Here is a 22,775-nt window from a genome sequence, read left to right as displayed (position 1 = left end):
TATTATGGTGGTGGTGCTAATTAAGTGGAAAGGTTAATAGTAAATTAAGCTATTCTTATTAGATGATTTCAACAATATTTTATACTTTTACTTTCTCTTTTCTTTGTTTGTCCCATTATCTTTGTTTGAGGGAAGACCATGTATAACTCCGTTAGTGAATTATCCATTGCTATTCTCAAGCCCGAATAAAGGAGGAGGGTTACTATAGGCTAGTATAGTTAGTGTAAATCTTTGTCACATCTCTTGACATGAACCACAATAATTGAGAGTAGTACTAGGATGGATGACCTCCTGGAAAGTCCTCGTGTTGGTTTATGTAGTCAATCCCACTTATGGAATTTAGACGTTCAAGCAAGCAAGCAAGCGAAAGACCATGTATTGAATGTAATAACATAATCATGTTTGGTCTTCTACATTTCCTTTCAAAATGTTAATTTTGTTTTTGTATACAGTAATTCATACTTAAAGATATTTGTGTTCAAAGGTATTAAAAAAGGCAAAAGCTAACGAACGCCCAAGGGGCGTTGGATAAACTAGCTAAAAGTAGAAAAATTAAATTAAAATTAAATTAAAATTAACATTAATTACACTGATCGACGCGTGATTTTGTCATGCTTTCCCAAATTAATACCATTTTAATTAATATTTTAAATGCTTGATTGTGTATTGAATGCAACTTTTATGGACATGCCATCCATGACCAGAAAATTGTAAATCCCCAGCACTGATTTTGTTAGGTCAGCAAGAATTACGTGTATGACCAACATTAATTGTTTATATACATAAACTTAAGAGAAAACATCTAAGAATGATAGATAAATTAGGTTACGGAGTATATTACAAACTCTATGGCAATTACAAGGACCAGCTAAGTATTTTCTGACTTGAATTTCTGGCTTCTACCTCGGCTAGTTGGTTTGAACTCTGTCACTCTGTGTAATTGCACTGACCTTGGTTAGGTCGTATCTCTCCCAACTGCATCCCAAATTTTAGATGCTTATTCAAGGTCTTCTTTTGGAGCGCATGAGGGTTGCACAAAACCAAGAACTTGGTATGTAACATGCCCTATTATCAAGAAAAAACTGCCCATTTCAGACGTAAACAATTCAGGCCAGGGCCATAGCATAACTGACTACCACCTTACACTCCACAAGTAAATAAGGCTCTTGTAACATCCATGTTATCTACGTCAGTCACCTCTATACACTCCACCACCCACCCCCACCCCTGCGGCGATAACATTGGCATAATAACCAATATCTAACATTCAAATCAGTCATTGCATATGTTCACCTCTATGCACTCCACCCCACTCCCACCTCTGTGTTGACAAAATTGTCCTCAATAACCAATATCCAACATTCAAACCACATTTGTCACATGTGTTGATGTTGTTCTCATTCTTCTGAAACACATTTCGTGCCTCTGTCAGAATCAGACCTACTCATCTGCAAGCCGTATCCAGAACTTAAGTTTTTAACAGGTTTCCTTCCTTTCCTGGATTTGTTCATAAGGTAAATATACCGGTGCCGCATACCCACCAAAGGATGGTTTTCTAGCAGACGATCTTTCCTGAAAGCTTCTCTGAGAACCACTGTCTGTGTCTTGATCTTATTCGAAACATAAAATATCCCCGGATGATGAACAATTGCCTTCTTAAACCTCAGCCCAAAACCTAAATAGTCCCCTAATCTTAAGATATTTCTCATTTCAGTCTTTTTCGAAACCAATAGACTCAGAATCTCATGGAGCACAGCCACAGTCCATTTCTCAGCTTGATCGCTTTGAGGCGCTAAATGAAATGCATCCTCATAAGGTGAAATGTAAGGCAAACATTGCCACTCATCAACCCAATCCTTCACCTTCTTCTGCAAATCGAAACCTGGTGGAAAATTTAATGGAAATTTTACAATCCTCCCCTTTTTACGCCCCAAATCATCCTCACACTCCTTCCTCAAAATCATCGGCACCCCCAATTCCTTCCTCCATTTAATCAACTCCAATCCAACTTCAAAACCCCCCAAATTCTCACAATTATCACTACCCACATCACCAATTTCCCTACATTTTAACTTACACAACCTAAAATACTCGGGAAAATACGAAACAAAATCGAGAACATAATTATCAGGCAAACCCAGATCAAATTTCAAATCATCAATAACACTAACAGGAATTCTATTACTTCGAGCAATCATTAACAATCTCACTAACCTCTGAACAGCGGATTCTTTTTGCAACATTGAATCATGAATCTCCTGCTCTTCCTTGTGAAGGGTAAGAAATTGAGGGGTGAGTTTGACATTGGGAGGAGAAAGAGTGAAAAGAGAAGGGTATCTATGGAAGAAGTAGAGTGCAGTGGTGTGTGAAGGGAGATTTAAGCGAGACTTATGGAGGGAGGCAAGGGAGATAGGGAGAGAGTAAGAAGGGGAAGAAAGGAGAAGGTTTTTGAGGGAGCAACAATGGCGGAGGTTTTTCTCTCGCTCGACTGCAAAATCGAGGAATGGATCTCGAACCCATTTGATTCTGGCATCAATGAATGTCCTGTGAAGTGTGAATTGTGGGAGTAGATGATGGAGGAACGAGGAATTTGATTGTTTGATAATTTTGGAAAAGAGAGAATTGGAAAACATTTTTTTTGTACCAAGGGTTTTGTGAGGCATTTACGAGTACAGGATCAAAACCAGTGCATTACAATCTGGGCTAAAAGGACATGTTAACCCGAAACTAAATCTGAAGCAAGTGATAGAACCCACAAACATATTTTACTCAAAAACATTGTTGGCCTAATTTCTCCTAGCATATTCCTGTAAAAAAATTCTGCCATCTCCTGCCAAAACAAATGAAATAAATTGAAGTAACCATAAAGGTCCAAATTAGTTTGACACCAAATTAAGATCATCTTAGTAAGGAAAGAAATGAAATAAAAGTCATGGAAAGAGATTTGTAAATGACAGGATTTCACAACGAATTTGAAATCCTCTAAATTTGTAGCAATTTTCAATGTCAGTAAATTGAAGCAAATATAAATCCAAATTCTTGAATTTTCCAAACAAATGAATTAATCCAAATCCAGAATTTGAAATGAAATTCCTACTCCCAAACTGACCACAAGGTTTACTTCGAAGATGTTTGATTTAAACATTTATGTCATTATGTATTTATGTGTATAGTGTATTGCGAATAAATTTATTCAAATAATAAGAAAATCAAGAACAAATTATCAAATAAGCATTATACAATGTCTAAACTCAAATCAGTAAACGCAATTAAAAATTAACAAAACCAAAACATTGATATTAAAGGGCTGTATCAACAAAAGCTTACAGCACATTAGCAACAAAATATGAATTTCTAATTATCAAAGTAAACTCCAAAAATCATGTTAAATTGGTCGGGTAATTATTCAACAATCCGAACCCTAAGTTAACTATACTAACAATTAATCAAACTAACGAAAGTGTGGAACTGATTGTGAAATTGATATTCGATAATTTAGATGTATCAACTATCATACTCCGTACCTCAGAAGCAGCTTCAATGGAGGAGAGAAATGAAGAATTCAGAGTACGCTTCAATGGAGGAAAGAGAGGGGGGGGGGGGGGGGGGAACAGCTCGAGTCTGGAGGTGCCCATTCGGGTCTTATTTTGTCGGGTCTAGTTCATACTCGAATCATGCTACTCCCTCAATTTTATTTTATTTTTTTATTTTATTTTATTTTATTTTATTTTTGTCTTAAGGATTTATTTATAATTTGAGAGTAATGGTCTGTTCACATTTACTGAGCTGAATTGAATAGAGCTAAAATCTAATATATATATACATATATATATATATATATATATATATATACATATATATAAAGGGGAGTTTTTAGAGAGCCAAATAGTATTTAATTTTTTCAGCGCGCCACGTAGGATAATAAATTTTAGTGATAGCCAATTAATACGAGATTATTAATTTTTTTTAGAATTAAATAATTTAAATGACACGTAAGCAAAATTGGCGAATGAGATTTCTTAATTTAAATTAATTAAATATAAAATATTATCTTTTGATATTAGGAATTTTATCAAAATATATAACAAGTTTTAGCACAAATATATATATATATATATATATATATATATATATATATATATATATATATATATATATATATATATATATATATAATTATTTTAAAAAATTCAAATTACCTGTGCATCGCACGGGTTTCATCTAGTGAATATTTTATAAGGAAAATAGGAGGTGAAGTGAACTGAAATTAAGCTGAAGTGAACAGACCCTAAATTAAGATAAGAGAATTCCCTTAAAAAAAAAAAAAAAAAAAAAAAAGATAGAGAATTAGAGATTTTAATTTTTACATTAAGTAGTTTCACTTTGAAAAAAAAAAGGAAAAATGATAGTATAAACCTAACCCTTAGGGCTATGTATAAGAAGCTAAAGAAATATTGAGGATAAAGTAATACACCCTCCGTTTTTTTTATTTGCATCACTTTCCTTTTATAGATGTTTTTTTTATTTATTTGCATCATTTCTATATATAGTAACTTTACACCATTTTTTATTATTTCTCTCTCTTATGCCCCGTTCACTTCACCTTAATTTTGCAAAACTGAAATTATTTTTGCTGAACGGAAATTATTTTTACTGATTTTCTATTATAATTCTTTTTCAAGAAAACTGAATTTTACTGAATTGAACTTATTTTTACTGAACTGAAATTATTTTTACTGAACTAAAATTAATTTTATTGAATTGAACTTATTTTTACTGGACTGAAATTATTTTTACTTAATATTATTTTTTTTAAGGTGAAGTGAACGGGGCCTTACTTCAAACCCCACTCAAATAATTTATCATTTCTCTCTCTCATGGTTCCCACTACTCTCTCACACATACTTTCACTTTCATGGTCCTCACGTTACTTTTAACAAATTCACTCTCCTAAAACTCCGTGCAAACACAAGTGATGCAAATAAAAAAAATGGAGGGAGTATTAATTACACCGATATGCGCGTAATTTTGTCGTTAATTCCTAACTTAATTCCAATTTAGGAAGTATATTTAATGTTTATATATAACCCTAAGGGCTACATATATCATTACCCTTTTAAAAAAACACTTCCTCTGTTCTCGAAAGAAAATTATGTTTGTGATTTACACGGTTGGTAAAGAAAATAAGGTTATGAAAAGCAATGATTAGATGTCACATATATCAAGTATTAAGACATTAAATTTAACTTTGAAAATGAGAATAATTGCATTGAGAATAGGTAAAATAAGGTTATGTTTGGTCATTAGATTATGCAAATATTTTGATAAATGGCTATAGTTGCATCGGAAGTTACATGTATGAGAAAAATGTGCAAATAAAATATGATTTTAATCTAAGATATAATTGAAACGTAATCATTAAAGGAGAATGCCTAAAATGGAAAATGCCAACACCTTTCATACATGGGTACACACAGAGGTAGGTGCAACCAAGAGTAGTTTTTGTTTTGCTCATTTAATTTATTTTTATTTTTTATTTTATTTGCTCATTTTAATATTTTAAATTAAGCAAAAAAATATCAAATGAGCAGAAAATACCTTTGGGTGCACCTTGAACCCAGGGGCATATAAATTTTTCTCAAATTATTGGGTTTTCGTGCAGGAGGAGATGACGATCGACGATTGAAACCCTAGATTTGAAGCAGTGGTTGGTACAGCGGAGTTCCCTGCTGGTTTTGCGTGGTTGGGCACTCCGCCTGGCTGCGCGTCTGGCCGTGGCTGAGCAGGGTGCTCGTAGCAGGGCAGCAGCAGAGGATGGGTAGTGGCTCGTAGCAGAGCAGCAGTAGGGGAGGGGTGGTGACCTACGAGCAACAGCAAGGGAGGGGTGGTGGCTCATATCACTGCAGCTGCATGTTAGGTGGTGGCTGGTTAAGGGTGTCGTGAGGTTAGGGTGGTGGCTAGTTGGGTGTGGCGTAAGGTTAGGGTGGTGGGTTAGGGTGATAGAGGTTAGGGTTGTGATTTGTTGGGTAAATTAGGTGGTGGCGTGAGAAACAAAGAGATTGAACGGAAGAAAGAGGAGAGAGGGAAAGGGAGAAATAGGAGAGTTAAAGGAATAAATATAGTAGTATCATATTAGCCAATAACTCATATCATCCAGTTGATGTTTGATATTAGTCAACATTAGGGACATATTAGACATTAATAAAAATGTATTTGCCAACAAAAGAAATATATCATCAAACAAAAGCAACGAACATATCATCCCACAAAAGATACATATCAGCCAATAAAAGGATGAAATCAGCAAAGATACATATCAGCCAATAAAAGGATGAAATCAGCAAACAAAAGCAACAGGTAATATATATAGATATTAGCCAATAAAAAAAAATATATCAGCCAACTAAAGAAACATATAAGCCAAATGATGTCTGATATCAGTCAACAAAAGGAAAACAAAAAAACATATCAGCCGACAAAAGGAATATATTAGCTAACAAAAAAACCATATCAGCCAACAAATGAAACATATCAGCCAACACATAAAACATATCAGCCAACAAATAAAATATATCAGCCAAGCCAGTCACACGAAAATTTGCTTGTGGACCGCACGCAATAACTTCTCTAAATTTTTTAGGTAAACGTAACTCTCTTTCTTTCAGGAGTAAATGAAGTAGTCTAGAAAAAAGGAAAAATATAATTAATGCGACAATTGAAAGGAGAAAATAATGATTAAAAATTAGAATTATCATGCATGGAGAATTTGAATTAGTTGAAAATTGTTAAAAAAAAAATTGTATGGAAAAGTAACAAAGTATTTGTAATAAATATTAACACACTCCCCAAATAAAATAGAGGAACGTTGATGGAAACTCGAGTTTTCATACGAGGAAAACTTTTTAATCTTCTTAGGCCCCGTTCTTTAGAGCTGCTCTGCTGAAATCTACCCCGCTCTACTCTACTTTGCTTCAATCTGCTCTGCTTAAAAATAATAATTAATATTAAATTATTTTAATAATAATTAATATCTAATAATAGTATAATAATAATAATAATTAATATTTAATAATAGTAACAATAATAGTAATTATAATAATGATAATAATAATAATAATTGATTTTATAATAAAAATTAATATTTAAAGATAATAACTAATATTTAAAGATAATAATAATTATTAATTAATAAATAATAATAGTAATAATAATAAATAATATTTAATAATAATAATTAATATTTAATGATTATGATAATAATGCGATAATAATAATAATAGTGATAATATTAATAGTAATAATGATAACAATGATGATGATGATGATGATGATGATAATAATAATAATAATAATAATAATAATAATAATAATAATGAAATCTTTTCGGTTCGGCTTTACTCTGCTCTGCTGCAATCTGCTTTGCTCTGCCCAAAAGCTCAAAGAACGTGGCCTTAGTAAAAAAACAACAAGAACAAATAAGAACATATGAATAAGCTAATAATCGTGTCCAATGTCCATGTAATTCAAAATTTGGATCGAGTCAATTTTGATTCAATTTTTGAGTATTTTGACACTACTAAATTTATAATTTGTAATGATTAATACATGGATTGAATCTACAATCGCAAGTTCAATAACTAGAAAATTATGCAATAAGCTATGTTGTATATTAGAGCAAGTGCACGATTTTATTTCACAACAAGCTCTAACAAATGATATTTGAAAACGGAAAATGAAGAGCATGTAATCAATCAATCAATAACTATATACTAAAAGATACACCAGCAATGACACGTATCATCTCCTGGTGTGTCTTTAATTTTTTTTTTTTTAAAAAAAAAAAGAAATTAGATAATCTAAAAATATAGTAACTATTCCTTAAAAATCGATATGACATATCTTATTTTGTCAAGTTTTCTAAGAAAAAATTCTACATATATACACACAATATTATATTACTTTTTACAGACATATATATTCTTTTATATTATTCACATCATTTATATTAGATAGTATGATGTATATTTGGAAGCAATGTATTGTACAAATTATGAATTTAGACATATCTTTTCACACAATTTATTTGGGTGAAGACTTCTTAGAAAATACTTTGTATTTAACAAGTTGTGCTACTTTGCAACCATATTTCTTCTATAACAACTCAACAATATATTTTCATATTTATCGTATTTGTATGTGGTACGAAATATTTGCGAAAAATAACTAATTTTTTATTTTAGATAATCTAATTGAAATTGAACCGCTATATATCAGAATATTTTTAGTATTGCTAATATTTTCTCATTTTATGTATGAGGTGGCATGATACAATCAATTATTAACATTCTTTGTTATTACTATGAAATAATAATAGATTATAAATAATCAAAATTGAACCGCTATAAGTATATAATTTTCTCATTTTATGTATTTGGGTGGCATGATACAATCAATTGTTAACATTCTTTGCTATTCAAGTTTTAGTCGTATTTGCTTATGAAGACAGTTTTATGAGAATGACAAATGGATCGGAAACAAACATATACTACCTCCGTTTTTTTTTTTAAGTTGACACCTTTCTATTATCACACTTGCGAACACATGTTTTTAACTCTTAATATCTCTAATTATCAATATTGGAAAATTATAAAAAGTGAATAGTAATAAATATACATTGAGACGATTCAAACAAGATTCCACACGACTATATTTTACTATAGCTATAAATCACAAAAACAAGTCAAAGTGTAGTGTGTGAATAGTGTAAAAGTCAAACGGTGTCAACCTAAAAAAAATGGAGGTAGTATATCTTATGCATACAAATTTTAAAGATCTTATTTCTATATTGAAATAATAAAATCATTGAAAAGTAAAAAATTTCAATAGTCTTTTTTTCCATTTTTAACAAATTAAATTCAATGATCTATTTTGATTTATAAGTTACTTATCTATTTTCTTGAAAAATTAAATAGACAAAATTAGGTTAAATGAGACATGAAATAAAACTTATTTTATTTTCATATATTTTATTAATAATTGGCACCTAAACTAGTAATATGACTATATGAGGCATTTTTTGGAGCCGAAAACTAGCTAGTAGCCACTGAATTAATCTATCTCAATCATGCATGCATGCGACAAGTGATTGGTACAAACTCAGAATGTAGACATAATCACATTAGATTTTCACCAGAAAATAAAATAAAAATTAAAATATAGGGAGTAAAGCACATTAGATTTAAAATTAAAGCGACGACGACAAACTGCATACGTGCTTAAACAAATTTTTATTTATTTATTTATATAAAATTATATACAGTATAAACTATCATGTCTTCTAATTCTATTGGACAGACATAGTCACTTATTCAACAAAATTAAACAAAAGAACTTTTGGCTCTTAAAAAACTGTTGTTTGTACTAACCAAATTTTATTTTTATATATACATTCAATCAAACGGCTAGACCAATCTATTTAATTAACAGCTTGTTTGGATAGAAATTTTGGAAGGAGAGGGAGGGGAAGGAAGGGGAGGGGTGAAGAAAACAAAACCTCTCATTTAGATAACGAGAAAATGAAGGAAGAGAGAGTAAGGGAATCTACTTGTTCTTCAGATAATATGAATTGAAATTCTCAATTTTCCAAAATCAATAATTCACCTATCAAAATTTCAATAATAAAATTCTGGAAATATAAATTCTTACATATAAATTGTCCCTATCGATTTTCCAAAATGAAATTTTCAAAAAATTGATTTTTGAAAATAAAAACCAAAATTTCTGAAAATTGATTTTCGAAAATCAAAACAAAATTTTTCTGGTTTTAGAAAAAGAAGAACACATTTACGAAAAATTGATTTCTGTATATTAAAACCTTTTTTTTTTTTCTTCAGAAAATCGATTTTTGAAAAACCATAACTCAATTTTCTGAAACTTGATTGATGAAAATAAAAACCAAATTTCAAGAAAAAATCGATTTGTAAATCAGAACCAGAAATTTTGTATCTCAACATTTGAAATTTTTATTCTTAAAATTCAATTTCAAAAAACAAAATTTCTTAAAATTGAATATGGCGGTGGACATGGCGGCGGAAGATGACGAGCCTTGTGATGTAAACTTTGATGATTAATATTGATCACTAATAATATGTTGCTAGAAACTACAAAAAGTTACGGAGTAATACAGAGTATGGTAAGTAAACATTATGACATTATTTGTATATACTACCTTAATTTGTTTCTTTTTATTTGTCTAATTTGTTTATTTTTTCTGCATAATTTTCAATGCACTACTGAAACTTGAATAACTCAATATACTTATTACAAAAGAAATATAAAAATAATAAATTGACATGTATCCAACAAAATCCTACTATATTGACAATGTTTTGAAATAATGCACCCAACATATTTATATACTTTTTATCAACGTAAAGATGTTATAACCTAATAAATAATATTGTCTAAACCATTTTAAAATTTGTGTTTGAATAAAATCGATTATAAGAATTCCATATTTTGATTACTTCAAAACTTGGCTATCGGATTTCCACACCTAATTCATTCTCTTGTTAACAAACATATAAATTAGGAAATTTTCACTTTTGCTACCACTCAAACACCCCTATTTCACTTTTGCTACCCATCTAAACTTTTATTTTATTTTGCTACCTCCTAAAATCACATATCTTAAATTTTACTACCACTGAACACTTTCAGTTATTATTTTCGTTAGTAAGATCCAGCCACCCTCACTATCACCTTCCGGCCACCCCTCCCTCCTTAGCCACCCTAACTACCTCCCCGTCAGCCATCGGAAAAAAATTACATATTAAAAAACCTAACCACCAAAAAATTAAAAAAAAATTAAAACTTTTTTTAAAAAAAAAAAAAAAAAAAACCCAACACCCTCAATTGCCCAACCCTTCCCCGTCAGCCACCCTCCCCCCTGCCGACGGTCGGCTCTTAAAGTTTTAGTCGACGCCGGTGACCTCACCCCACTCTCTTTTCCCCCAAAAATCGGCACTTCGAACCCTAAACCACCAGCCTGAAACCACCCTAAACGGGTTTTAGGGTTTCGCTTATGGTGGTTTCGGTATGGTGGTTTAGGGTTAGGTGTGACTGAAAAGGGTAGGGGAAGGGGAGGGGGTCGAGTTCGGTGATGGGAATGGGGAGGGGGTCGAGTTCGGTGATGGGAATAGGGAGGATGACCGATTTCGGTGGGGCAAATGGGAGGGAGGTGGTTTTCCGGTTTGGAAGTGAAGGATTGTCGGGGTAGCAAGAGGGGGAAAAGGGAGGGGGAGTAGGCTGCGTAGGTGGGGAAAAGGGCATAGCAGGGTGAGGTCGCCGACACCGGTCGAAGCTTTTGGCACTGGCAGGGAGGAGGGGGGAGGGTGGCTAACGGGAAGGGCTGGGTAATTGAGGGTGGCTATTTTTTTTATAAATTTTTTGAATAAACTTAACGAAACTCTAACAGATTCCGTTAAGTGGTAGTGGAATTTAAGATATGTGATTTTAGGTGGTAGGAAAATAAGATAAAATTTTAGATAGATAGCAAAAGTGAAATAAGGGTGTTTAAGTTGTAGCAAAAGTGAAAATTTCCTATAAATTAATTAATCAAAAGATACCTACCAAATAATATGTAAACCTTAATATATAAATTTAAGTTTATGATTACTACCTTAAGAATGAAGAAAATGATATAATTAAACACTCAACGCATTTTTTATAAGGCTAACCACATTGTGTGGCTATCAGTAAACAAAATGGAGTAATTCCTATAACACTAATAAATTTAATAGGGTAACCCATATTACATTGATGTATTAGAGTAACCCCTATTATACCAACTGAGTAACCCATATGACACTAACAGAGTAACGACATGGTGGATAGGATGTGACCAGCCACATATTTATTTTCAAAAATTATTATCTTTATCATTTTCTCTTTCCTAATTTTCAAGATATTACAATAGTATATGGAGTATTATAGTGTTTCCTAAATTGGTTTTCAAAGCTAATCAATCAATTGTCAATAAGGTAAAATTTCTATAATTTGGTCGACACTCATACATTATTAATTATTTTAGAAAAAATTGTAAATAATCACCCCTTAAAACAACAAAACTTGATTTTACCACTTGGTTGAGGTAGCAGTTATTGTTTTGACTATTCAAAACATTATTAGAAAAAAGGGAGAGTGTTTGGCAAGGTGGCAGTTCAAGTAGCAATTAGCGATAGAGGTAGCGTTTATGTAGCTTTTTCTCAAACGTTAAAATAGTAGCGTAAGTAGTGGGTAGCGTTTGTCAAATTTTGGTTAATATTTAAACAATACATGTAAACTCATACTATCAACCGTTACTTTGACGGCTAACCTCTACTCACTATTAATTGTCAGCTACTCGTTATCATGACAGCTACCCCGACCCGCTACTCGATCGCTAAAAGCTACTCGTTACCTTTAGATTTCACCACCTCTTAACTAACAATTATTGATTTTAGGTGCTGAAATTTTGGATCTTTGGCTCCAATTAGAGGTCAAAATAACAAAAAAAAAGTACGGAAATACCTTATTTTGAGAGTTTCACGCAAATTGAGGTAATTATCAACACGCAAAACAAGACATTTTTCATTTTTTTTTTCCAATTTTGACCTTAAATTGATTAAAATGGACCAAAGTGACCCCAAACCTTAACAAATTAAGTTTTAGCACCATGCTTTTATTTTAAAAAATGGAACAAAATATTTAGAGGTGGTGAAATATAACTTTATTTAATTTTAAGGGTGATTATTTAAAATAATACTCCGTAAAACAAAAAAAGATGGTAAAATCAATTTGATGTTTTAAGTGGTTATTTACAATTTGTTTTTTATTTATTAATTGATTAAATCAAATTAAGTTTTTTTTTTTCTTTTTCTTTTTTAAATAAAATAAAGTGAAAGGGGGACGTTTTGAATAGTCTATAATTTGGACATCTATTGACTATATTCCTCCCTCCCTTCTTCACTTACATTCCATATAATTGTAATAATTTTACTAGTATTAAAATAAACTTTTCGTAATACTGCATCTGTCCTTTAATTAGATGTCTAGTTTCCCTTTAAAGGGTTCAAAATTAGAAGCCTATTTTCATTTTTAGTAAGTTATTTTTTTTACCAAATTATCCTTATTCTCCAAATTTATTTCCCAAAATGTCCCCAAATTGTTATCATTTCACTTTTGCTTTTGGCATTTAATGGTTGCACATAATATCTTGGTCCTTTTACTTTCATTTTTCTCCTTAAATTTTCATTCCCCTATTTGAACAATTACAATTCATGTGCAACATATTAAATGAATTTGATTAGTTCTTTTATTTTTTATAAACAAATGTAATTGATCCTTTTTATTCTTAAAGGATTGCTGACATGTACAAGCATTTAATGTCATTCTGTTTTGTTTTATACAAAGACAACAATAAATGTATTTTATTCATTTTGTACTTCCCAATCATGAGTTTTAAGGATACTCCAAGTTTTTTAATTCCCGTGTAAATATAGAAGTAGACATTTAATTAGAGGATGGAGGGAGTAGAAATTTACAAAATATGGAGTAAATAAAAGGATCACAATTAATAAAAAAAAAAGCGGAGAATGTAATACTAAAAAAATACTTGTAAAAAATAATTTTAAAATAATTTTAAATAAGCCCTTTTTTTTTTTTGAGAAAATTAAATAAGCCCTTATTCATAGGAAATGGTGAAACGAAGAGAAGAGAAAAAGAAAAGACGCGCTCTTCTCACTTTCCCCGTTTTTTTTTTTTTTTTTTTTTTTTTTTTTTTCACTCACAACTTTTTCATTTTCCTTCTTCTTCTACTGCTTCCCTCTTCTCTTTCTCTCTCTTCTTTCTTCTACTACTACTAGATCTCTCAACTCTTAACTCCTCTTCTTTCTCCCTCTACTTTCTCTCTCTACTTCTACTAGATCTCTCAACTCCCTTCTTCCTCTCTCTCTCTACTCATATGCGATCTCTCTCCTTGCTGCAGTAGCTTCCCAAAAACCATATTAATAAATAAAGGTAACTTTTTTGTCTTCCTTTGATTTTTCCCCCATTTTTTAAAAATCAAATTTATCATCCTTTGATCATTGGTTTTTCTACTTGGATAGTTTATTTCAGTTGTTTTCTTGTCTAATTTTTATTATACTTGACCAATTTTTTCTGGGTTTTATTTGAATTAATGGGTTTGATTTGTTCTTTGCTCTACTTGCATGTATTTGATTTTTTATTGTTTATTCTTGCTTTTTGTAATTTCTCCAATTAATTAATTTCTGTTAATTTAATTTTTTCTGTTTTTTTGGGTTGGATTAATTTATTAAAATATGATGTGGGGTTTTATGGTTTTCCTGTTTTTTCTCTAATCTTTTGACTTTGGTCCTGTTTTTGTGAAAATCAGAAGTTTCTGTTGCTTTTTGTGATGTTTGCTGAGTGTTTCAACTTTTTTTAGGGAAAATTAATTAGAACCCCATTTCATTTTTGGGCCAATAAGCTTTGTTTTATTGCATGTTCATCCGAATTTGAGTATTGAAGTATGCTTGTGTTTGTGACAAAAACCCTTAAATTTTATTTTTCCTGTTTTTGGTTGATAAACAGAATTAGGTATAGTGTTTTGGATTTGGTTTTGGTTTTAATTTTTAGGGCTTATGAATTTTTCTGATTATAGAATTTGGTCACATGCCCACGAATTCATCAATTTGAATGGTTGATGAATAGTAAAGTTTCAGTAGGATTTATTGCATGTGACCCACTGTCTGAAATGAGTGTAATTGATAAGAAGATGAGGTGAAACCCTAAACTAGAAAAGCTATTTGTTTTGCTGCAAAGTTTGCCTTTTGCTTTTTCTTTGAATGTTTTATGTTCATGATTGTGGATCAATTTGTTGATGCCTGCATACTTGGAGGGGGAAGAAGGGGGGCAGGGTTGCTTTTGATTGTTTATTAATATTTCGGGTTTTTGCGAAGTACTAATTATCCATCTGCTCTTGTTCTTACATGTATGTACATGACTTGTGAGACATTCTTTTGGGATAAAGTGCTCCTGAAATAATTCTTGGAATTCATTGTTTTGGTGATGTTTCATAATCTCCATATGGGGATAAAAATAGGCTCACTTGCTTGAAGCACTCGTCTTATACTTTTCCTCTTGTTTCCCTCCGTGCTTCCGAGTACAAGGGTGAAGGGTTTGATGTTTAATTATGGTTGTGGTTTATATTGTTGCAGATGGAGGTCTAGATAGTCATATCATGCGCTGTAAAGTTGGGTGATTGGAACCTGTTGAATTCTGGCCTGCATTTCCTTCTCTTTGTTAGTTGCCTTCTGTCAAAGACATGAATAACTTGACTGTTGAGACCGTAGATACATTTTCAAGCCTGCTTGAAGTTTCTGCAAATAATGATGTGGAAGCATTTAAACAGTTGATTGAAGATGATCCGTCTGGAATTGATGAGCCTGGGTTGTGGTATGTCCGTAAAAAAGGCTCGAAACAGATGGTCTATGAGCATAGAACTCCTTTGATGGTTGCTTCAATTTACGGCAGTATGGATGTTCTGAAATTGATTATTTCTCTCTCCATTACTGATGTTAACCGGTCATGTGGTGAGGATAAAAGCACTGCACTACACTGTGCTGCATCTGGTGGTTCTGTGAATGCTGTTGATGTTGTGAGGTTGCTTCTGGAGGCAGGTGCTGATCATAATGCACTAGATGCCAATGGACATCGACCTTTTGATGTTATTATGGTCTCACCGAGGCAAAATGATGTCAAAAGTGCTCTTGAAGAACTCCTAGCTGGTCATGGCTCTATTAGTGAGCGCATTTTGAGGCTGTCAAGCGCTACTTCTAATTCGAACTCACCACCACTCTCATCTTCACCAGTAAACGGATCTCCGTCATCTTACTCAGACTCACCACCTTCACCAATTAACTCAAAGTTTGATGATATCCAAGCTACATCTTACATATCTGAGAAGAAAGAATACCCCATTGATCCATCCATACCTGATATTAAGAACAGCATTTATGCAACTGATGAATTCCGTATGTATTCCTTCAAGATTCGCCCTTGTTCTCGTGCCTATTCTCATGATTGGACAGAATGCCCTTTTGTTCATCCAGGTGAAAATGCTAGGAGGAGAGATCCACGGAAGTACCATTACAGCTGTGTTCCTTGTCCTGATTTTAGAAAAGGAGCTTGTAGAAGAGGGGATATGTGTGAATATGCTCATGGGGTTTTTGAGTGTTGGCTCCATCCAGCTCAATATAGAACACGTCTCTGCAAGGATGGCCCAAGTTGCGCTAGAAGAGTTTGTTTCTTTGCTCATATACCTGAGGAACTGAGACCTCTTTATGTATCTACTGGTTCTGCTGTTCCCTCACCCCGCTCAAGCGCTTCTAGTTCTATGGATTTTGCTGCTGCTATGAACTTTATGCCAGGATCTCCCTCATCTCTTATGTCTCCTTCTGCTTTCACTCCACCAATGTCACCTTCGGCTGCTAATGGAATTTCTCATTCTTCCTTGGCTTGGCCACAGCCAAATGTTCCATCTTTGCGTCTTCCAGGAAGCAATCTTCAGTCCAGTAGGTTAAGGTCATCTCTTAATGCAAGAGATATTGCAGCTGAAGAGTTTGATAATATGCTGCAAGATTATGACTTGCAACAACAGCAACAGCTCCTGAGTGAATTTTCTTGCCTTTCTATGACCCCTAATTCTTTAAACCGCTCTAACCGCTCAAAAACTCTGAACCCTTCTAACCTGGATGATCTTTTTTCTGCTGAGAGCTTGTCTCCGCGGTACAATGATCAAGGACTGGGTTCATGTCTTTACTCGCCTACTCATAAATCTGCTGTTTTCAACCAGTTTCAACAACAGCAGCAAAGCATGCTCTCTCCAATCAACACAAATTTCTCCCCTAAGGGTGTAGCTGACCATCCATTTTTGTCAGGAAGAATGTCTCCTCGGAGTGTGGAACCCATCTCCCCAATGAGTGCTCGGGCTTCTATGCTTGCTCAACGGGAGCAACAGCTTCATCAGTTCCGCAGTCTTAGCTCTCGGGATCTTGGAACCAGCTTGGGCGCCATTGTGGGTTCTCCTGTTCATTCTTGGTCAAGATGGGGTTCCTCCAACGGTAAGCCAGACTGGGGTACAAACACAGAGGAATTGGGTAAACTTAGGAGATCTTCGTCCTTTGAGCTTGGCAACAATGGTGAAGAGCCTGATCTTTCTTGGGTTCAGTCACTTGTCAAAGAATCACCTACTGACATTAAAGAGAAGGTTGGAGGTTCCGTTTCATCAGTGGTTGACAGTTCTTATTCGAATGCACAAGCTGAAGTAGTGGATATGGCAGAAAGATATTAATTAATGAATAATATTACTTGTCCTTTGCTTTCTGGATTTTGATTGGTAGCAACGAGGCAAGATATAGGTAACAGAAAGAATGGAGCAAGGTAAGCAGATAGAAGTATGCTATTTTTTTTCTATTTTGTTAGTTGAATGATATTCATTCTGACTATTCTTGCTAATGTAGTTAGAAAGGGTAAAATCTTGTTGCACCATGTTTCTTATGAACCAGGGTGCTTCTCGGCCATTATTTTGAAAGGCTTGGCCTTGGCCTAGTCGATTTTGCTTTGTATGCTTAGCAATATGTTTCATTAAAGAAACTATATATCTCATGTATCTTCCATCTCGTTTCCATTGAATTCATTGCCTCACTCTGTAAACCATTAACATGGTGCTATTTTTGTACATCTTCAATGCAATTGATTTCTTTCCTATTGGCAGATTAAAATTTTCTTTTGTTTATACTTCGGTATAATTTGGTTATATTGTGAAATAATTGTCTTCTCTCATATTTCTTTTGGTCAAACAATTTCTAATCCGGATTAAATTACAAAATCTCATTAGCTTGGTTAATCTAATCTTTCAACCGTTAGTAACATGAAGTATTATATTGTATAGAATTTATCATATCTGGTTAGTCACGTCTTCTTGGATGAAATTGGATTTGTTACATGTTGGATGTTGTACGGTGTGTTTATATCTAATTTTTTCGAGGAGGTTCCATACGTGATCAAATAGATAAACTTCGAGATAGGTGGTGCCTTTTGTTGTTGCCTTTGTATAATCACTTTGGTAATGGATAGCATAGTTAAATGTTGAGAATTTATTGAGGTGATAGTTGTTCACTATTGAGTTAGAATTATTCTACTACTATCTTACCTTGTACCTTTATAAAAAGGGATATGAAAAAAAGAAGGGTAGAAAAACCTTGGCTCTAAATCGTTCTCTAGTGTCATTACTTCATTCCTTTTGTGAAAAGAAACCACTAATTTTATAGTATCATTGCATCTATTTCAACTCTTTTACTTTCGGTGCTGGAATGTTTTTCTCATGGCAATTTTCTTTGTTTATTTTAATTTCAATATTTGGATAAAACGAACCTTTTTTTTTTTTTTTTTTTTTTTTTTTTTTTTTTTTTGACATGTACCAACATTTTACTGTCTTCCATTTTTCTACCATTTCCCAAAGTAATATATCCTCTTTTCTACTACGTAATTTTTTATTGACACTTTTTTTTATCTCACAAGTTTAACAAGTGATATTTAAGGATTTAAACATTTCCTAAAATGGTATTAATGGGAGTGCATGTCAAAATTACGTGTCGATTGATGTTGTTAATGTTCATTTTAATTTGATGATTTTACTTTTAGTTATCTTTTGCCTATTTAGGACGTTCGTTAACTTTTGCCTATTTGTAATCATCAATAAATGAAATTATAAAAAACCGATATTATGAAAATATAAATTGAGACGAACAAGATTCAACATAATTGTTTTTTTTTTTATCGTAAAGATACATCACTAAAGCTAGTCAAAGTAAATTTTTTGAAAAATGTTAAAAGTCAAAGTGTGTCAAATAAAAACAATTAAAATAATACTCCCTCCATCCTCTTTTGTTTGTCACTTTTAAAGGAAAAAATCACGGGAATTAAGGTGAAGTAATGAAATTATAAAATCCAATTAATAAAATAATAAAAGTGCATGGGAAAGGGACATTTTCAATTAAAAAATAATTAAAGTACATGGAAAAGATAAATTGATAGATTCAAGAGTGTAAAACATTAAATTAGTCAAAAGTTGACACAATTTTAAGACAAATGTTAGGGTAAAATAGGAAGAGGACTTAATAAGGACATAAAAATGAGGGTATAAAAGTCATTTTATGTATTTTAATAATTATGAAAATGTAAAATGTGACAAAATAGGATATCTAAAATGACAAAAGTGACAATCAAATAAGGACGGACTTCGTATGATTTTTATGTTAGAAGGCCATCATTCTCGTTCTCTTAAGAAGTTATCCGTTTTACGTAGTATAAACATACTGTAGCATAAGCATATTGTACCTAGGCTCCTAGCTTTGCACTCTAGGTTATATTATGCTCATTTGGTCATTTCTAATTGAGTGAAGAAATTAGCCTGCATGAGCTACACACCGATTTAGAATGGATTTTACATAATTTTAAAATAGAGCACCCAAAAATATTATGATTACTACGTATATCATTTTCGTAGGGGGAAAAAACCCCAACATTTTATGGTAGATGGAAGGTTTGGGCTATGCTTAACATACCAAATACTGTAACTCATTTTTTTTTAATTGATAAAAGCAAAAAAATACATCTCAATACATTTTGTGTAATTAAATCAATTGCTTGACAATAACAGTAAATATTTGATCGCAGTTAATCTTTTACGTTGGCAGCAATGCAGGCACAATGGTCAGTGGTGCTTTGTTTACGAACTGTTGTGTAATTGAAACAACTCCACAACTGTTCGTTGAAACATTGTTATAGATGTATGTGGAGAGTGAAAAAATCTATACAACGAACGCCACGTTTGCTGCTACAATACAATTACCAGTAGTCTCCACATGAACACTTTCCATCTTCAAACCTATGGAATCTGTTATTGTCTCTCACAATAATTATTCTTCCGGTGCACTTTGACATAAACTTGATTGCAGTGTGACAATCACCACATACACGCAAATTTTTCATAATCCGGATAGGCCTGTCAGCTGGGAAGCTAATCAATGCATAAGCAATCGCTAACCTCTCACTGTGATACCTAATTGTTTGTTTTTTGGTATCATCATCCACTTGTTGCAGCACAAAATTAGTGTCAGCTATATAGCCAGCTTGCTCCAATTCGTCCCCTATTTCTTCCAGTTTCTGATATATCTCCTGGGATTTCGGATGGCATCTGTCCCCTGCAGCAAATGTGTGAACCTTGTTACCTTCCTCAAGCCAGCTTAAACCTGTTTCCTTCTTAATCCCTCTATCCCTTAACATCAGCCTAACTTTGGCTGCGTCTTGGAGTCTCCCAGCTGCTGCATAGGCATTACATAGCAGTACAAATAGGCCAGAACCCACATTTCCTAACTCAAAAACCTTGTCTGCAGCATATGCTGCTAATTCAGTGTTGCCGTGTAGTCGGCAGCCAGTCAATAAAGCACCCCAAACAGACTCAGTTGGTTCAATGGGCATCTCCTTGATAACTGAAAGCGCCTCCTGCAACTTTCCAGCACGGCCTAGCAAATCCACTAAGGTGGCGTAATGCTGATGCCCTGGTTCAATGCCATACTTTTTCATCTGATGAAAGTAAAACTGGCCCTCCTTAACCAATCCTGCATGACTACAAGCATAAAGCAAAGACAAGAAGGTGATAAAGTTCGGCTTTGTTCCTTCACTTTCCATACAACGAAACAAATCCAACACCTTCGAAGAATGAGCGTGTTGAGCACAAGCAATCAACATAGAATTCCATAATCCAACGTTCTTTGTCTTCACCTCATCGAATACACGATGTGCGCCTTCTATGATCCCGCACTTCGAGTACAACGAGATCAAACCACTCCCAACAAACCCCGACGAATCATAACTCTTCTTCAAGCACAAGCCATGAATTTGCTTCCCTAGTTCCAAAAGGGTTGAATTACCACAAACATGAACCGCACTTGAGAACGTAAAATCATTAACATCAACACCCTCAACTACAGCATCCTTAAACAACCTAAGTGCCTCCTCATTTTCACCCAACTGAGCATACCCAAAAATCATTCCAGTCCAAGAAACTACATTTCTCTCAGGCATTTTATCAAACACCTTCCGTCCATCCCAAATTTCTCCACATTTCGCATACATATCCACCATAGAACTCCCCACAAACACATCCTCCTCATACCCAGTCTTGATCACAACCCCATGAACCAATCTCCCCACATCAACCCTCCCCAAAATCGCGCACGACTTCATCGCACTCGGGTACGTATGATCATCAGGCCGAAACCCAGCTCCAATCATCCTGCAAAAGAGCTCAAGAGCAACACAAGGAAGCTCATTCTGAGCAAAGAAGATATAACAGAGCTCCAGGTAGTAGAAACCTTAAAAGGGGCTTCATCAAAAATTTGGCGGGAAAAGGCGGGAAATTGCGTTTTTGAATAAAAATTGATCAAATGGTGGGAAACAAGAGGGATGGATTGGAAGCCTAATTTGAGAATGTGGGCATGGATTTGGAGACCTTTCGGAAGCGCCCGAGAGCGGGTGAAGGAGAGAAGGAGGTCGCAGAGATGGCGGTAGTGTTGCTCAAAGTTTTTGGCTAAAAATGGTGGTGAAGAGGAAGGTGGAGAGAGAGGTTTGAGCATTACTAGCTAAGTTCTCAAATGAATTTGGTAAAATTTTTGGTACTACGTATTACTAGTTGAAGTAGTATTTCTTGTAGTATGCTAATTTTTTTTTCAATTTTGTTATTTTATTATTTGCTCGGTTCTTTTTTAGACCAATTTCTTTTATCACGCTTATTAATGCAAAACTTTAACTATCAATAACTTTAACTCTCCATAAATAAAAATTATAAAAAGTTATATATTATGATATTACTTATTGAGACGAATTCAAAAACATTCAACATAAATATGTTTTTTCTTACATATTATTCTCAAAAGACGGTCAAAGGAGAGGTGGTGAATAGTGTAAAAGTCAAAGCGGGTCAAGTAAAAAAGAACGCAGGAAGTAAATTAATTTTTCTATATTTTGGGTTAGGTTAATCTAATCTATTATAGTAACGGGCCGTTTGGTTGGGGGTATTCAACAAAGGGAATGAGAATCAATTACCATGAATCCCTTTGTTGATGTTTGATAGACAAAATCAATCATTCCCTTTTACCCTTCTCATTACCCCATTTTCATCTATCTTCATTCCCCACCCCCTCCCCCCCCCCCCCCCCCCTCCAAGGGAATCACTCAAACCCCCAAATTCCTCTTCACCCAATTACCTTGACCAAATTTCTAACTACCTTGACCACTCTTGAAAACACCAACTGACCACCGACACCACCGCCTAGCCACCATCCAGCCACCCTGACACCACCAGAACCACCGCCTAACCACCATCCAGCCACTAAAACTACCAATTGACCACCGACACCACCGCCTAGCCACCATCCAACCACCCTGACACCACCAGAACCACCGCCTAGCCACCATAAAATTGCCGACGCCCCTGCCGCCACCATCCAGCCACCATCAAAACCACCATTCTCCACCGAAACCACCCAAATCCACACGGAAAAAAAACCCATCTTCCCCAAATTACCCAACTTCATTCGAATTAACCCTCACACACCACGTTCACCACTCATTACCCACGAAATCACCACACCCACCATGAAAACCACTAC

General features: G+C 33.7%; 1 protein-coding gene and 2 pseudogenes across 2 annotated transcripts; 1 reads left to right on the top strand and 2 right to left on the bottom strand.

Moving 5' to 3' along the window:
- Positions 1-788: 788 nt before the first annotated feature.
- On the bottom strand, positions 789-3,612 carry LOC145582365 (protein WHAT'S THIS FACTOR 9, mitochondrial-like). The gene is made up of 2 exons (XM_081639366.1): positions 3,525-3,612; positions 789-2,830 (listed from the first exon to the last, which is right to left on the bottom strand). The coding sequence occupies exon 2, from the start codon at positions 2,661-2,663 to the stop codon at positions 1,398-1,400; it is 1,266 nt and encodes a 421-aa protein (XP_081495492.1). The 5' UTR covers positions 2,664-2,830; positions 3,525-3,612; the 3' UTR covers positions 789-1,397.
- A 10,225-nt stretch (positions 3,613-13,837) lies between these two features.
- Positions 13,838-17,733, top strand: LOC145583220 (zinc finger CCCH domain-containing protein 30 pseudogene; annotated as a pseudogene). Its single transcript, XR_014100087.1, has 2 exons — positions 13,838-14,058; positions 15,258-17,733. The product of XR_014100087.1 is annotated as a zinc finger CCCH domain-containing protein 30 pseudogene (transcript).
- Positions 17,734-19,802: 2,069 nt separating this feature from the next.
- Positions 19,803-21,740, bottom strand: LOC145581299 (putative pentatricopeptide repeat-containing protein At5g52630 pseudogene; annotated as a pseudogene).
- Between the last annotated feature and the right edge of the window lie 1,035 nt (positions 21,741-22,775).

This window comes from Chenopodium album, chromosome 15, assembly GCF_948465745.1.
Source record: "Chenopodium album chromosome 15, dcCheAlbu1.1, whole genome shotgun sequence".
NCBI classification, from domain to species: Eukaryota; Viridiplantae; Streptophyta; class Magnoliopsida; order Caryophyllales; family Amaranthaceae; genus Chenopodium; species Chenopodium album.
Note: the sequence above shows the minus strand (reverse complement) of the source record. Positions and strands in the feature narration are given on the sequence as shown.

Excerpts from the sequence above, each read along its gene's own strand:
- LOC145582365 (XM_081639366.1), bottom strand. The coding sequence starts at position 2,663 with ATGCCTCACAAAACCCTTGGTACAAAAAAAATGTTTTCCAATTCTCTC.